Source organism: Pteropus alecto, unplaced genomic scaffold (genome assembly GCF_000325575.1).
Source record: "Pteropus alecto unplaced genomic scaffold, ASM32557v1 scaffold17, whole genome shotgun sequence".
Taxonomy (NCBI): Eukaryota; Metazoa; Chordata; class Mammalia; order Chiroptera; family Pteropodidae; genus Pteropus; species Pteropus alecto.
The window spans coordinates 177435-194160 of NW_006440645.1; the positions used below are offsets into that span (position 1 = coordinate 177435).

Consider the following 16726-nt stretch of genomic DNA (forward strand, 5'->3'; position numbering starts at 1 on the left):
GCACTTCCCAGGCCCGCCCCGGTCCCCACGGTGCTGGCACCACCTCGCACCCCGAGGCCTGACGCGGACTCTCGAGACGTGGGGGACAATGCACCTGAGCGCCCGCGACGTCACGGCCGTGCTTGCTCGCGGTTTCCGTAGAAGCGCACGCCCAGCACTGTCAGAGCAGCCGCACGTCCTCTCTGCACGAGCCTGCCCAGGCCTCTCCATCCCGGAGACCGGGAGCTTGTCCTCGGGGGTGGGGGTGCTCCACGCCCGCGCCGACAAAGGGAGCAGGCCGCGCACCCGCACCCAGAGGCTGCCCCGCCTGCTCACCACCGAGCACGTGGCCTGGGCCATGCTCGGCTCTGCTCCGCGAAGCCACAGACCCATCAGAACTGGGCCAAGTAAATCAACGAACTCCAAGTTTTTGTTTTAAAGAAGCATCAGGCGCCCTAAACCTCGCCTGGGGAACCTGCCCACGAGTTCTTTAACTGAACGTCGACCGCTTTCTCGTTTCACACCGTCATTTCCTGTAGTATCAGGACCAGAGCTGCACAGTTTGAAAGTAGCGTAGTAAGGAAAACGAACGATTACGAGACCATCAGAAGAGCTTAAAACACCGACCGAACCAGCGCTTCAGGGTAAAAGGAACTCTGAGGCTGGCAGAGAAATCCGAGTTGTAGTTTCCCTTTACCGTATAATCAAGCCAAAAACACAGCCTGAACTGAAAACACATTTCACTCATGACTAATTTCAAAGCAGGCACTTCAAATCAGCATTGAGCTAATGCTTTTAGAACAATTATTTAATTTTCAGGTCCAATATCTGTCAAGAAAATCACCAATTTCCATGTAACTCTTATTTAATATAAAATGATTGAGTTAGCACAAAGCTATTTCACAGCTGTCTTTAAATTAAACATAGTCAAGAACATGTAGCATTTGGGGTTTGCTTTGGTATCTCCAAATCAAATACTCCTTTTGTTCAAGTATTAAAAATTATAAAAGTTATATCATCAAGTTTCAAGCTGGGCTTCATAATCTCAGATTTGAAATTGTGATTTTTCACATGTAACTCCAATATTGAAATGTTACATTCGGGATAGGGTTTGGCTGCAGAGCATGAAACATAGATTATTTTTTAAACAACTTTTGATAATAGAATAATCACCAGCTTAGCTAATAGTACATTTTTGTTAGCAGTTTTTCATGTAATAAGAAGCAGACTGGATCTTCCAGCAGCCAATACAGACCTCCAAAGAAAAGCCAACAATCCCATTTCTCAGGCAAAACATATTTACCAGGAAAGTACAGACTTTTCACATAAACCAACAGTTAATAAACATTTACATGATAAATTAGCCACGGTGAATTATGAGGAGGCCAGTCGGCTGGGCTGGGTCGGGGAGGACGGTAGGGTTGGGGTTTGCCGTTCGCCTTCCGATAACGCCCCCAGGACCCGCCGTGCAGGTGCCAACCCGCCGAACGGCGTCCCGTAGATGGGGCTGGGCTCCCCTGCCTGGACCAGTTCCGGAGGGTCAGGCCGACGCATCGCTTCGGTTTTCCGATCCTTGGCTTCATCATTTACAAAACGGGAAAAGGCCCTCTTCCCTAGGGATTAATGTGATGCTCGTGAAAGAATCTGGTGAAAACCTAACACGCACGCCCTGTACGGCAAACGCAGCTGGTGGGCAGATTAACGCCTGGACATTCCGCCCGATCTGAATGCGACGCACAAACTGAAAGGCCTTTTCCATAAACAAAAGCTCAGAGGACCTTCTATCGTTTACTGAACACACCTTTTAACACAACTGCTGTCTACAGATACATGATAGCTCTAGCTGTAAAGCTGGCTTGTTACTTTGAGTAGTGTAAAACTGTGGGAAATTTTAATATGTGTTGATTGAATGGGATACTCCTAAAATATTCAATTTGTGTCTATCCAACCTTGGAATTTGAGATAAAAAAGATAAAGCAGGTGATAGTCTGGATTTGGGGGATTTTTTTATATCAAGTGCTGTTATGGCCTTTTTCTTCATAAAAATAGAAATAAGGGCCATATTAATACTCGGGGTTCAGACACCATGCTTTGTTTACGGACCAAAGGCAGCGCTACAACGTTCAGCACTGCCCTATCGGAAGAATGTTTTGATTCACTACGTTACTCTTTCAGATGGTCAGCGGCCCCCTGGCACCCCTGCCGGGTCTTAGAAGGAAGCCAGCGACAGCCTTGGGGAGAAGGGCAGCTCGGCTGTGCCGCCGTCACATCTTGGGACACGGATGGACTGCGAGGGCGTGACACTAAGTGAAATCAGTCAGGAAGACGAATGCCGCGTGACCTCACTCACGTGTGGCATCCGAAACAAAAGCAACAGGCTGGTGGCTCCCAGAGGCTGGGGCAGGGGAACTGGGTGCAGGGGTCAAAAGGTGCTGACTAAAAAACCCTGAATGTTAACTTATCAAAAGAGAAAAAAGATTTTGCCTTCGAGAAGGAAAAAATAGGCATAGTAGAAAATAGAAAAAAAAGGGAGGTGTGTCGTTGTAAGATCCGGCCACCCCAGCAGAAGCACCACGGCCAGTCTCTGAACGGCTTCTACACCACGTCCGTGCCCGCTGTGGCTCAGACGAGAATGTTACCGGAGGAATGGGAGGTCCCTTTACAGATTCCAAAGTGTTCGTGTTTAAAAGGTTTCCACAGGCTCTGTCACGTCAAGATAGCAATGCAGACGTGTGAGGTAACTGTTTGACACCCCTAGCTGGCCTGCTGGCAGGCCCTGGGAGGGCCGTGGACTACGAGGGAGGACCCTGAACTGAGGTGACGGGTGGGCCACCCGGCACCCGCCGGAAACGGCCGGGCGTGCCCTGCAAAATCAGACTGTAACTGCTGCTTGGGTCAGAAACACAGGCTGGACACTGACCGGTGATGGGACAGCCACGCTGCCAGGTGCGGCTGCCGGGCCCACCTTCGACTCAGGACACCTGGCAACGTCTGGGGACGTTACCGATGTCATAACCTGGGGGGAACACAACTGGCATCTAGTGGGCAGAGGCCAGAGGTGCTACTACGCGTCCTGTGGCCAGGGCCACCCAGTGCCAGGAGCCAGTGCTGAGAGCCCAGCCCTGCGGGGTCACACCGCTCATCCAGTCACAGAAGTCACAGTTCTCGAAAGCTGAGCAGATCGGAGGCGGAGCGGATGGGGGGCCAGGGAAGCGCAAGCACAGGGTGGGACTGGCCTTCGAGCGCTTCGCGTGCACACTGGCAGGTGGGAGCAGCCTGCCATCCGGCTGAGCAGCTCGGACGTGCAGGTATCATTGTCACACAGGAAGTGGGGCGACCCTGGGTGCCATGACACACCTGCGGCACATGATGCACACCTGCGGCACAGGGCTTCAGAGGGTACATCATCCACGAGCTCTTCTTGGGAAAAAATCACTTGCGACTCAGCTCCGCTGACCAAGGACAGGCTCAGAATGAGCAATGAGAGAGGGGGTCAGGGCAGCAGCCTTGGTGCAGGTCACGCTGCCGTCAGGAGCCGCACGGCTGGCCAGGCCGCGCCCCTCGGGGCGGTCTGCACGAACACCACAGGCCACCGCACGTTCGGGACAGGCCTGTGGAGGGAGGAGGCATTTGTTCGCTGGATTCCCTTCTCCGGGCCTCCTTACTGGGAAGTAATTCAAGGAAGCCATTATCTGCATCTTCAGAATGAACACCGAGTGACAGGGTCCCAGACACTCCAGCTGGGGAAGACCCCAGCAAGGTGGGCGGAGAGCGGCCCCTGTCCCACGCAGGATGAGCAAACGCAGCCGCGTTCACAGCGCCTGAGTCACACGACGGCCGCCGACCTCCTGACACAGCCACACACAGACCGGGACGCGGGGAGCTAGCAGACGGTCGCCGGGGCGTCTCCAGGTGCTTTGCATTTCCTGCTGCAGCTCTTCGCGTTCTGCACATGTTCTATGAGCAGAATGCAGTCTTATAATAAGAATTTCAAGTCTGTCATGCTCCGTATGTACCAATAACTACGTGCAAACGAACGCGCGGGGGAAGACGGGCAGGACACGGGCCGCGGGCAGGAGTCACGCCCATCGTTCACCTCCCGCTCGCCTGTCTTCCCCCTGCCTCTGAAAACGGTTACCCTGGATGTTTTAACTTGTAAAATGACGGGGCGTTGTTTATTTTTAAAAGACTCAGAGCTCTCGCTCAGAGGAGGGTGTTGGCAGAGCTGCAGCCACGTTCTAACACGGGCTTTGGAGATGTTCACGTGGTTCTGCAGGGACGCTGAGAAGGGCATGAAGGCCTTCACTCCCGCCCCTGCCAAGTCCATTCTCCCAGCAGAGATTGCAATTTTTAGAAAAGATGTATTTTTATTAGTAAGATTTTATGTCACCCTCGACCTCTGCCTATGTTAATATAAATGATGTATACCTTTTTGAAGAGCAAACTTTTATACATAGTTATTTAACGTTGTTTTTGATAACAAGGGTTTTGGGGTAATAAAAATATTAAAAAACGCACAGTGTAAAATAAATTTAAATTTCTATAAACACTGAAAGATTTGAACCGCACCTTTCTGTAAACGAGATTTGTCCTTTTCACTCTTTTCCTCCTGTTTTTCTTCTGCTTGCTTTTCGAAATAATCTTTAAGGAGAAGGTCCAGCTGTGGCTCACACTGGCTTGCATGCTGCAACCCATCTTCCCGCCCTTAAAAAAGACAGACGTGAGACAGCAGCATTCACTGTCACCACAGCCAGCACACTCAGAGCTGCTCTCGCTCAAACCCCTCCAAGCACCAGCCCAAAAGTCAGTTTTTATCCAAAATGCCACCCCCAGCGTGCCCCGCCTCACCTGCGCAGTGCTGGATGACGCGCCCCCACAGCCGGCTCCCCCGCAGGCAGGCCAGGTGCCCCACGATCAGCAGGTGCCTCCGCCCTCGGGTCAGTGCGACGTTCATTCTCTTTTCTGAATCGATGAAGCCGACCTGTCGCGTCCGCACACAGGACAGAATGATGATCTCCTTCTCAGCTCCCTGGAAGGCATCTACTGTGGACACCTGCACAGCTTTGACTTCGGGCGAGTCGGAGTCCGCGTCCCTGAGCAAGTGACAGAGCTGTGGGGCAAGGAAGATGGGGTCACGCAGTGCAGAGGTCACAAGGGACCCCAGCCCGGCCTCCTCACAGTGGCTGTCTTGTTCTAACCAACAGTGACATTTCCATTGTCTTTTTTTATGACTCGCATAGATTTGGCTAGCTTCTAAAATAATAAACGACTAGATGACAATATAAATCATGAAACAAAATCACAAGTGGTGATTTATCTTTTGCTGGAGAACTCATTTGGATATGCTAATTTAGTTGATAAACAGTGAAACATGAAAATACTAAAAAATTTAAAATGAAAACATAAAAACTAATTGAAAGTAAACGGCTCCTGTGCACGTTAACATCTGGTATCTATCTTCGACTCACTGATGAAATGTAATAATGGAAGAACATTTTGGAAAACACAGATCCAATCCCATCTGCCCCAAAACACAGAGCGTGCACATTTGCTTCCCTCTAATTTGTTTATTTGCATTTTGCCCCAACAGCTGTAAACTGAATTTAATTAAACCTTGTTAAGTTTACATTTAATTATACAGAAAAAAAGCCAGACCAGACAAAAATCAGAATGTTTACTTTTTAATACATTAATCACAGTTCCCAAAGCTTTTCAACCACCAAACCAAACCACAACAAAAATATCGAACACTGCAATGTAAAATTACAGGATTCAGCACGTGTTAGAAGTGACTGTGTCGCACGAACCTTGCACATCTGGGCCCTGTACAACGTTATCACACCCACCGCGGAGCCCGGCACTCCGCTCGCGAGCACGGCCCGGATCAGCTTGAGTGTAAAAGCGGCTTCCGCCACATTGTGAAAGCTGTTATCTCCTTCAGTCTGGAAAACAGACAGATCACAAATTACATTTCCCAGAAAGGCGACGGAAAGACCAAGAAAGTCACACTAACGACGATGACGTTAAACCGGGAAACTGCACAGTGCTGCCTGTCGCCACCCACCTGCTCCAGCCCACGAACGCTGTAGAAGCACAGGGTAGGCAGCCATGCCAGCAAAGGCGCCCTGTCCGCCTCCGAAACACCGTTCACCAGGACCCCGCCATAAAACAGGTCGTTGGCGACAGCACTGATTGCAGGGTGACAGCGGTACTGGGTTCTCAACAGAACTGGCTCGTGGCCCTAAGAAATTTCAATGCAGAAAAATTAGAAGTTAAAACAATTCTTTATGGGAAAAAATATTTAAACATTTAAAAGTACTCACATATGGTGCTCTTAATAAATGAATTAGAAACATGATAAAGACTATAAATAAAAATATTTTAAAAATCACTAAAAATGTTTTCATGTAAGCTAACATTATACCACAAAATCATAAAATATGAAACATATCAAACCTTAGACTTATTATCTAGCAAGTTTGATACCTAACATATGCTTTCATAATTTATGTGGTGCTGGCCTAACAATAAATTGAAAGGGAATCTTTAAAAAATAATTAGAAAATGTTGTTTATAACTCATTAACTGTCCTCACTGTGTACAAGCCATTTTCATTCTGAATCTTCAAAGAAGTTCCGCATTTTGTTCACGTGTCATGAAGCCCAAATCCCGTGTTCTCTACGGCTCTTCTGGGGCGTGGTACTGATTTGCAAAACGCTCTGTGGTACTGACTGAAGATTTTGAATAGCTGTAAGGTACTCTAATAATAATAATAACACATAATAAGATGTAGGACTAATGATCACACCAAGTACCTTCCACAGGAGAAAACTGTGTGAAAAATAAAGTCAATCCTCAGTCTCTTTAGGGCATGAGTTTATGGGTAAGTCAGTCCGCGGGCATGTGAAACCTCCAGCAAAAAGCTTTAGGTATAAAAATGCTCAAAGGATCATTTGTTGCAACCAGAAACAACTAAATGTTCAATGTCACAACTAAATTATGATGTACCACATGACACAGTATTTAGTGATTAAACATGTTATGGCAATCAATAGTGATGATTTTAAAGCACTAGTTTTAACACGGAAATGATTTATTATAATTTGACGCTTAAAAAATGCAGGATAGAAACTAGGTATTTATGGCTTGGTCTTGACTATGTTAAAATACATACATACATTTGTCTCAGCTTTACTGCAACATGACTGACGTATTACATTGTATAATTCTAAGGTGTACGAAGTGTCAATTTGATACCTTATATGTTGCAAAGTGACCGCCACTGCCTCAGTTGGCCCCTCCACCTCTTTTGTAGGGAGAACATTTAAGACCTACTCTCAACGACTTCCGAGCGGATGCTACGGCACTGCTGCCCTCGGTCACCGTGCTGGACACTGGATCCCCGGCTGTACCTGGGCATCGGTGCCTTTGGCCAGCGGCTCCCTAGTGCTGCCCCGGCCTCCAGTAACCACCATTCCCTCTGTTTCTACGAGTCTGGCTTTTTAGACTCCACACATAAATGATATTGTACAGTATCTGTCTTTTCCTGTCTGACTTATTTCACGGTACATTCATGTTGTTGCAAATGGCTGAAAAATATTCTATTATATATACATACAGGCCATAAAAATACATATATTTGCTACATGAATACACCCCTGAGATAAAAGCTGGAAGGAAAAACACTAAGACATTACACAGGGTTTTCTCTTGGGGGCAGAGAGGTTAGTACAGACGTGTTGTTTATCTTTTGCTCCTTTGTAGCTTCTACACTTTCTATAAGGAGTAATAGATATTGCTTTTATTTCTTTTACTTTATCTAATTCTGAACTAGTTCAAATTACAGAAAAGCAAAGAAAATAAAGACATCCACTTACCTGCCACCCAAATTTGACATGCGTATTGAGCTATATTTCTTAATTTTAGAGCAAAAGCAATAAACTTAAGACCTACTATTCAAATACATGGGACAAAATTCATGTGATAAAGGGACACTTAAACCATAGGGCTCCATTATCGTACGATGAGTACTTTCTAAACACTCCAATTAATACTCTTTGGGGGCAGGGCCTACATCTTCTCATGTTTTCATTTTCTATCACTCTACGTAGTGCATAATCGATAAGTGGTAATTCTGTATGAATTTAGCAGCAGTACCATTAAGCAAAGTCGATCAAAAAGGGTTTGTTCCAACCCATTTTCATGAGCTGCTTCGGAACCCTGAATAGTCGGAGGAAGCTGTTTGGGGTCTCCAACAACGATCAGCTTTTCACATTCAAACCTGAAAAACAGAATCCCAAAAATGAATCATGAAGCGCTCTGAGAACTAACAAGGCTTAACGGTGCTAATAAATGTGTGAAAAGGCTCGGAAAAGTCATGCTGTAAAGAACGCTTCAAGCAGCTAACTCTCCTTTCCCACGAGGCCCGTTACAGGCCGCTCTGCCCGGGATCCAGTCTCAGAACACACCCTGACAGATAGGGCTCTTGGGGTCCGCAAGTGCAGGCTCAGAAGTCTCCTTAGAAGTTACTTGGCTTAAACTCTTTTGTTACAGATGAAGTGAATCAGGCTCTCAGGGAAAGTGCTGAAGTGTTAGAGGAAAAATGTAATACTGTGATTTATAAGAAATATGTATTTGGTCATTCAAATGACCAAAATCCCTTTCCCAGGTGTATTTGGTCTTTGTCCACAATTCTGGGCTCACAGGTCCCGAAACCCCTGCAATTTCCCAGAAAAGAGAGTAATAAAACTGCCTCTTTTCTGTGAACGAGGTTGCTTTGGGAAAGCACGGAGGCTGGGGACGGGTTGCCAGGGTAACTAACCCAAGTGATGGGCAATGAGTCAACCGGTCCTGCCTGTGGCATGAAGCCTCCTCAGACATCCAACAGGCCGGTTCTGAGAGCGTCAGCGTTGGTGACCCGTGGAGACTTGGGAGGGGGCGTGTCTGCAGAGGGCACGCAAGGCCTGCACCCGCCCCCCACACCTATCTCTTCCATGGGTTGGACTCTGAGACACATCTTTTCACAGTAGGTCAGTGACTGGTGAGCCACATGTTTCTGGGCCCTGCGAGCCGCCTAGCATGCTAATGGAAGCTGAGGAGGGGGGCGTGGGGACCTGTGATTTACAGTTGGTCAGTCAGAAGTGCGGGTGACACCCTGGGCTTGTGACTGGCATTCTGAGTGGAGGGTCATTGGAACCCCCGTCTGTACGCAGCCAGTCAGCAGCACAGGGAGGAGTCTGAAGTGGGGTGCGGGACGAGCCCCTAACCTGTGGGTCTGATGTGTCTCTGGGTGGTAGTGTCAGAACCGACTGGACTTCTTGGACCCCCACACACACTGGAACTGGGTCTGGGACCCATTTCAAAACCCTGTGTCTAAAGCTCAGCTCTGCTACGTCGTGAGTGCAGCCGTCACGTAGTGTCTCCCAGCCTCGGGCTTCTCACCAGAGACTGGATGTGACAGCGCCTCACGCAGCTATTGAGAACTGGACGTGTCTGCACTGCGTTTAGTACACAGTACAGCTGCCCGCCTCGTGCAGGCCTCATAGTCCCCCCTCCCTGCTCCCCGCGTATGCCCGGGGCTGGTCCACTTTAACACTGGGGATCCCAGGACACAGGGAACCCCTAGTCCAGGGCCTGGGGACAGAGCCGGGGCCAGAACGTAGCCACGCGTCCTCCCACCCCGTTTGCGACTGGCACTGAGGTCTGCTCCAGAGTTGCCCGTGCAGCGGCCCGGACGGCTCAGCGTTCTGTCTGCTGAAGCCCAACGAACCAAGCTTCATTTCAATTCATTTTGTTATGTGCTTTACGTCCCCTCCTAATCTAAAAATTATTTTCAGAAACCAAACACTGGAGTTATATGGAGGGAAGGCCGCTGGAGAACAGTCTCCAGGGGAACCAGGCTCTCAAACTACAGCTGAGGAGGAAGCGTCCACCACAGGACGCCCACGAGGTTCCGGGGGGAGCCCAGCCCCGCAGCCCCTAAGGCCTGCAGGATCACATGATCCCAACATCCACACTGCAATCTAACAAAACCTTGATTCCTTAAACCCCCAAACTCCCCTCTGCATTGTTTTAAAAAATCAGTTTAGCACTTGAATGGAGTTTGAGGGAATGTTTAAAAAGCCGGCATTGGAGCCCGAGGGGAGGACCGTCACCTGGTGATGGGGAGGAGGGAGGCCGGCTCTGTCACCTGGCTGCACTCGTCCAGCACCACCACAGGGAACCGCAGGTCATTCATGCACGGGAACAGGCAGGCCGCACAGGTGACCCCGACGACACAAACCTGTGTTCCGGAAGAATGCTGGTCACTAACACCGGTTAACCAAAGCGAGGGGCCGAACTTACCAAGGTCCTGAAGGCTAAACCAGAAGCGCGCTGGTCTTAACTGCGGGCACTCAGCAACTGCCAGTCACCTGGTCTCCACAGTTTCATTATCCCACACGAGAAATGGAAACCACAGGGCATGGGCCAGAGGCCACAAGGCCATTGAGAGTAAAAGGCACGTTCTGACATTTGGAAGGAAGGTATTGCAATACCCAGGACGTAAAAAACATCAAGGACGATACGCAGATTTCACCTTCTACATGAGGCTGAATGAACAACAGGCCGAAGCCCTCACGAGGGGAACGACTTGGCGTGGCCTTGCACGAGCACATTGTGACTCCTGGGGCGAAGGACGCTAACTAATCCCGAACGGCAGTACTAAAGTGCACCTGCAGCCTGTAAGTCTGTTTGAATCTTAGGAGACTCAAACACTATACCAGAATACCATTATTCGCAAGGTGAAGGGCCTCATAAAAGCTGGGACTAAATATAAACAAGAGGAAAATCAATAAATTTTCAAAACTGAATGTGGCCATTAGCCCAGTAGGGAACGCGTGTGTGTGGGTACTCCACGTGGGCACACGCACAGGGGCACACGACATACACGGACATCTGAGACACACATAAACACATGTACAGTTTTCTCTCTCTCTCTCTCTATATATATATATGTGCTTTCTAAATTAAATGCTGCCTCACAGATCTTGAGAAACAAGGAACTATCACAAACTCTTCATCACATACAGTAGCCCTGTCAATTAGGTTTTCCTTCTTGTTGGAAACAAAAACAGAGCTCCTAAAGCCACATTTGTATCAGAAAGTCCAGGTTTAAACCTCCGGCTCCTTGAGGGTGGCTCAGCAGAGGCCGCTGTCAGGTGTCACTCACCATCTAATCCCTGGTAACGGCCTCTGAGGGAAACCTCAGGAGAGCACTCAGGCTGTGGCTCAGGAAGCAGTGTTTTTATTAAAGAAATATCTAATACAAAAACCTAAGACATAAGTTTTTTCTTTAAAAAATTACATTTGTACCTTTCAAGTTATCATTATACTGCTGAGATTCTAACAGCAAGAGAATAACTGAAGCATTTTAAAATTAGTTTATTGTAAAGACGTCACTTTAGAAATATGTCAGGTCTGAACGTCTGATTGGACCTTGGAAATCTGTTAGAGAAAGCTCCAAAAGCTTCCTCTAAATGAGTTTGCATTTGTGAATAGGCGACACCAGTGAGCAACACACTGTGAAACTGGGCCTTCACCTGGAAAATTATCAGACGCCAGGGACAGGTGACCCTGTCAGTGCCACAGCAGGGACTGATGGAGCGGTCACAGGGGGCCCTTGTGGAACGAGCTCTGTCCCCAAGAACAGGCCAGTCTGAGGCCTTCTGAGGACTCTCGGACCAGATCTGCTGCCACCTGTCCCCACAGGTCACCCCCCACTGGCCCCAGGAGAGGACCACACACCCTCACCCTCTGCCACGGGACCCGTCCCAGAAACGGAAAGTCAGCACAAGCTCTACATGCACGTGTCCTCTGGCCTGCCCCTCACACTTCCACCACCTGTCGGAAGGCCACCGGTCACAGGCGACTGTCCTCAGAAGCCGCCCCGACGGACCTGCGGTCTCAAGTTTCTTGTCTTAAAGGGCTGAGATTTTGTTCATTAAGCAGCATTATTTCAGCCCCAGCTGACCAATACAGGGTCCCAAGCAGGCTGATTTCCCAACGCTCTCGCTCAAAGTCACAGTGTCTGCACTGTCCCCGGGCCAACAACCCTCTCCCATCTGTCCCCTCTGTCCCCAAGCTTCCCTCTCATGGCAAGCAGCTACCGCCTGGCTTCTTTCTCTCCTACCACTGGTGCCCAGGCCACCTGGGTCAGGACCTGATAAAGGAGCTGCTGCCACTTGTCGCAGCCTGGGATCCCGAGTCTAGTCTCGGCTCCCAACATCTGGAAGCCAGTGTCTCAGGCCCCCGCGTGGAGACGGACCCTGAAAGGCTTGCCTTCTGAGGGAGCATCAAAGACAACTTTAACTTGGACGTTCTGACTAGGGTCACACCGTCTCTTTCCTCTACTTCTCCTAGGAGAAAAACAAGTTTCATTTAACTTGCCAGGAATGTATTCCCACCTCTTCACTTTCCCGGTCAAGCCTGTAAAAGGACATAAGAGAAAGGGAAAGATGGCTCCGTCTGCTGAGCTGGGTCTGCACACAAAGGCAAAGACAGCTTTGCAGTAAAACGAATCGTGCCCCGGGCAGACGCAGGCACACCTGGGTGCGGGCCGAGCTGTCCCGGCCCCTGGTTCCCTCACAGGGAGTGCTCTCCAGGGACAGGAATGAGACCCCGGCAGCAGGCGCAGCTAACAGGCAGGCTGCGGGGGGCGCCCACCTGCCTCAGCAGGGTCTTATTGGTGCCCAGCTTGTGCTGCTCGATGCTTCTTCTCACGTAGAGTCTTTCCAGCGGAGTCAGGTCTTCTCTCATTAGTGCGTGCAGCTCCTTCAACTGCTCGCTCGCGTTTCCGGAGCCGGCGTGCAAGCTGGAGAAAGAGCCGTCACAGAGCAGTAGGCTTTATTCCATTTTCGTAATGTCACTAACACTTAGATAGCTTTTCTAAGTCAACGAGAAAGAGATAAGGCTTCCTCCGCTCTTCAGAAACCAAACTTAAGGTAAGACTTGCACAGAATCACGACCCTCCTGTGCACGCTGCGGCTCCTGAGGCCCGGCGCTCTTACCTGTAAGGTAAGACCGGCTTGGCGATCTTCCTCACGCTCCCGACGCGGACAAACTTGTCAAATCCAAGACTGAGAAGCCTTTAGAGAAAACGAGGTGGAGCAGGTTCTGATTATTTAGCAAGTAGGATATGAAACAAAGTTTCACGTATTTACGTCATTAGAACTAACTCTGTGTGACAGTATATTTTGTAGTTACAAAATTCCATGGGAAGTGCTTAAATGCAAAGTAAACGCAACGCAACTGAGTTTTTGATGTAATGCATTTTATCACGTCGAGGGCCATTCGATGTTACTAAAACGACATTTGTATTTATCACAGAGTCGCCCCTAAAGACATAATGACGCAGAGAGCAGCCGCTGCCACGTACTCGGCACCCAGGCCGACGAGGCAGAGGGCTAGCTCTCCACATGCACGTCCCGCCCAACCTCACAGCTCTGTGGGACACGTCACCTGGGAGAGGCCACAGAGCCGCCCATGAGCAGCGTGACGTGGACCCGGGCAGGTCCGGCCACCTGGGCGTCTGTGACCTTGCACCCACATCGCCCGTCGGGGTGTGCGGGGGGCAGCGTCCCTCTGCCCGGCCTGGTGCTCTGACCCCTCCACGCCTCCAGCACCACCGCCCACGGGGTGCCACGCAGCACAGGCGTCCGAGGTCCGCATGGCCCAGGAGAATGGCTGCTGCTTTCCAGTCTGAAAAGCCGGATCTTTCACGAGTGTCGATCCTATGACGACGAGGGGGCGGTACCCCCATCGCTGTCACCGCAGGCCCGGTGACATGCAGGGCGTAACCCCAGGGCCTTGGCGTTACGTGTGTCCTGTCACCTCACTGTTCAGTACTGACCCTCCCTCCTCACTCCAGCCTTGGTCTTTCTCCTGTAACAGTCTACAGTGACATTTCCATCTCAGGCTGAGCCACCTGAAGCGCTTCCTGTTTGGTCCATGTGGTGCATCAAATGTCCTCGGCTCCTGTCCTCACGTTACCTACAAGGGGCCTTTCTGAAGTGCGACCCAGCGAAGCATGTGAAGAAGCTTAAAGTGTCCCTGCCTTTTATTCTAGGCCTAGGACTTTTCCCTAAGAAAATGAGAAGTGGAGACAAAGATTTATGTTTAAGGATCTTTGTCACAATATTATTTATAATGGCAAAAATTTGAAAAGGACTTACCGATCAAAAATGCTTAAGTATGGTGTAAATAAATCATGGCATATAAGAGAGCTATGAAAAATTGTTTTCTAAGATTTAATACCACAGAGAAACAATCTTTAAGTAAAAAAAGCAGGACACAAAACAATATATACTGTTTCATACCAAGTCTGGAAAACAAAACGTATGTGTATGTATAAAAATCTATAAAGAAATATAATATCTGTACAGACGGCCTATTTTCTGCCATCAGCATTAACTTACGTAATTATAAAAGCTAGTTTTTAAAAAGCCTACACTTATAAATAAGGGATTATTTCTCCTAATCAAACTTTGTCATTTATTTACAGATCATTAAACACTGGAATACTGATAAAATATTAGGTAATATCTTCTTTGCATTTTTAACAAAATCGTAAACGATCACAAAACTTTGTACCGACAAAAGAGAACACACGATTGCCTTCTCTGGTTTTCCCGGGTCCCCAAGTCCTGTGGGAGGTACAGGGGTCCATATGGATGCCTGCACGTGCAGTAGGGACCCACTAGCGTATGACAAGCAGTGAGTGAGGCTCTCTGTCCTGGGAGGAGACACTGCTTCTTCAGCCAGGGCTGCTGGCTGTGAGCACGACCCTGAGGCCTTGCTGGGAGACCCTGTGTCCTTAGCGGCCAGAGGAGACGCTCAGATTCCAGCCACCTGCTTCTCCCAAAAATGCACCTTTTAGCCCCGCATGTCCTTGGCCGAACTCAAATCTTTACATGAGGGTCCATCCCACCTTTGTGCTAGAATTGTCAGGTTTAACGTTTGACTTTATCCTCCTCACAAACCAAAGTTGGCCTGCTACTATTTCGTGGCGGTTACTCTTGAGTCAGAGACAAAGGCATACCCCGCGAAAGGACACAGACACTCAGGCCCATGCCACATGGCTTCAGCAGCCACCCTAAAACACGAGCTCTGACACGCTGTCATACCTACCCAAGGAGGACTCTGTCGACAGCCACATTAGTGGAAGAAGCAATCAGAAGTTTCCACGGTCTTGCGTTTCCACTTGTAGGAGTTTCACTCTGCTCAAACAGCCGCACGAAGAACAAAACCACCACTGCCAGCAAATAACTCTTTCCTGCTCCAAAAACCCCTAATTATTTTGAAGGAAGGGGGGAAAATAATGGTAATATCATAAGTAAATTTCTGAAAGCACAAGAAAAATTTCACCATCTATTTCTCTCTCTCCTTCATTAAATTAATTTAGTCAAAAAACATTGAGTGCCCATTATGTGCTTCACACAAGGATAGACGATCAGAAGACCCCACACCCATGAGGCCAGAGTCTACATGAGAAGCCAGACAAGTAAAGGAACGATGATGAAATAATATGTCGGGGGCTGGGGGAGGTGGAGTGGCCGAAGGGGGTCGATGCAACAGTACACAGATGTCGAATTATAACCTCGGACAGCTGAACATTATGCCGTGTTATTATTCAACATTACCCCAATAGATTTAATAAAAAGTAAAAAAAGCACGGTAAGTAATATCACTACTGTAGCAGAAAGAACAGGTCTCTGCGGTTCGCTAGAGATGGGGCGGCTTCCCAGAAGCGGCAGCAGAACTCGGTCTTCCGGAATAAGATATTCAGACCGCTTAAAGCAGAGGTCACTCCAGGCAGAGGCAAGGCCAAGCTCTTGGCTGGGAAGTATTTCTGCACAGCTGGTTGAAAGAGGCAAGACGGGAGGCTGACGAGGTAGGCGGGGGGGCGAGTCCCAGGAGTTCTGCTAGCTGTGGCTAAAAAATACATTTTGTCCTAAAGAACAGGGCAAGTCACTGACAATTTTAAGCAGTGGAACTGACTTAATCGGATTGTTTTAGAAAAACTACTTGAATGCAACTATGAAGAAAGGTAAACTAAGGGTGGACCCATCAGGAGCTATGTGGATGCTCATGACAGCACATGTCAGCTCCCCTAGGTGCATCCCCTGTGCCAGAAGCGTCCCAAGCCTTGACCTAGCTGAGCTCATTGTCCTCAACCCCACTTTACAGAGCAGAGAGTTAAAGACGAGGGCTGAGAGCCTGCCCAAGGTCACAGAGCTGCCAAGTGACAGGGCCAGGACACAAATCCAGGTCTGGAGCCCAGCTCCCCACAGGGCTGTGCAGGGGTGCAAGTATGCTGGAGAGGGCAGTCACTGTGGGGGACAGAGGCCTGGGGCCATAGGCCAGAGAGAAGAGGACGGCTGAGAGAAGTAACTCAGTCTAGCGTCATCTCAGACAGGTGCCAGGTCCCCGCGGGTCAGCACAGCAGATGTGAAGCGATGCTGCGGACAGGACAAGCAGCAGGGCGGGGACAGAAGGCAGAGGACAGCGCTCCTTCGAGGACAGGGGCTTCTGCCTCCCGTGGCCCTCGGTGCCCGCCTTCAGGGCGAGCTCCACTTCGGGGGGACGCCTGTGCAGGTCTCCGTGGGGCTGCGATGCACCCCGCACCCCCGGCGCCAGAACCCTGCTGGGGACGCCGGGCCGGCACCTAAGCTCTGCAGGGCGTCGCCGAGTCTTACCCTGGACGAGGGTG

The 16726-nt window shown here is 49.4% G+C and overlaps 1 protein-coding gene across 1 annotated transcript in view; it reads right to left on the reverse strand.

Moving 5' to 3' along the window:
• The window catches only part of LOC102880101 (protein ZGRF1), a 42000-nt gene that overhangs the window by 2021 nt on the left and 23253 nt on the right, over positions 1-16726 (reverse strand). The window contains exons 13-21 of the mRNA XM_025050916.1: positions 15145-15304; positions 13026-13103; positions 12682-12829; positions 10134-10261; positions 8137-8260; positions 6044-6220; positions 5787-5921; positions 4828-5089; positions 4549-4683 (exon numbers count right to left, since the gene is read on the reverse strand). Of these exons, the coding sequence (XP_024906684.1) occupies positions 4549-4683; positions 4828-5089; positions 5787-5921; positions 6044-6220; positions 8137-8260; positions 10134-10261; positions 12682-12829; positions 13026-13103; positions 15145-15304 (1347 nt within the window). The remainder of the gene's footprint in view (positions 1-4548; positions 4684-4827; positions 5090-5786; positions 5922-6043; positions 6221-8136; positions 8261-10133; positions 10262-12681; positions 12830-13025; positions 13104-15144; positions 15305-16726) is intronic.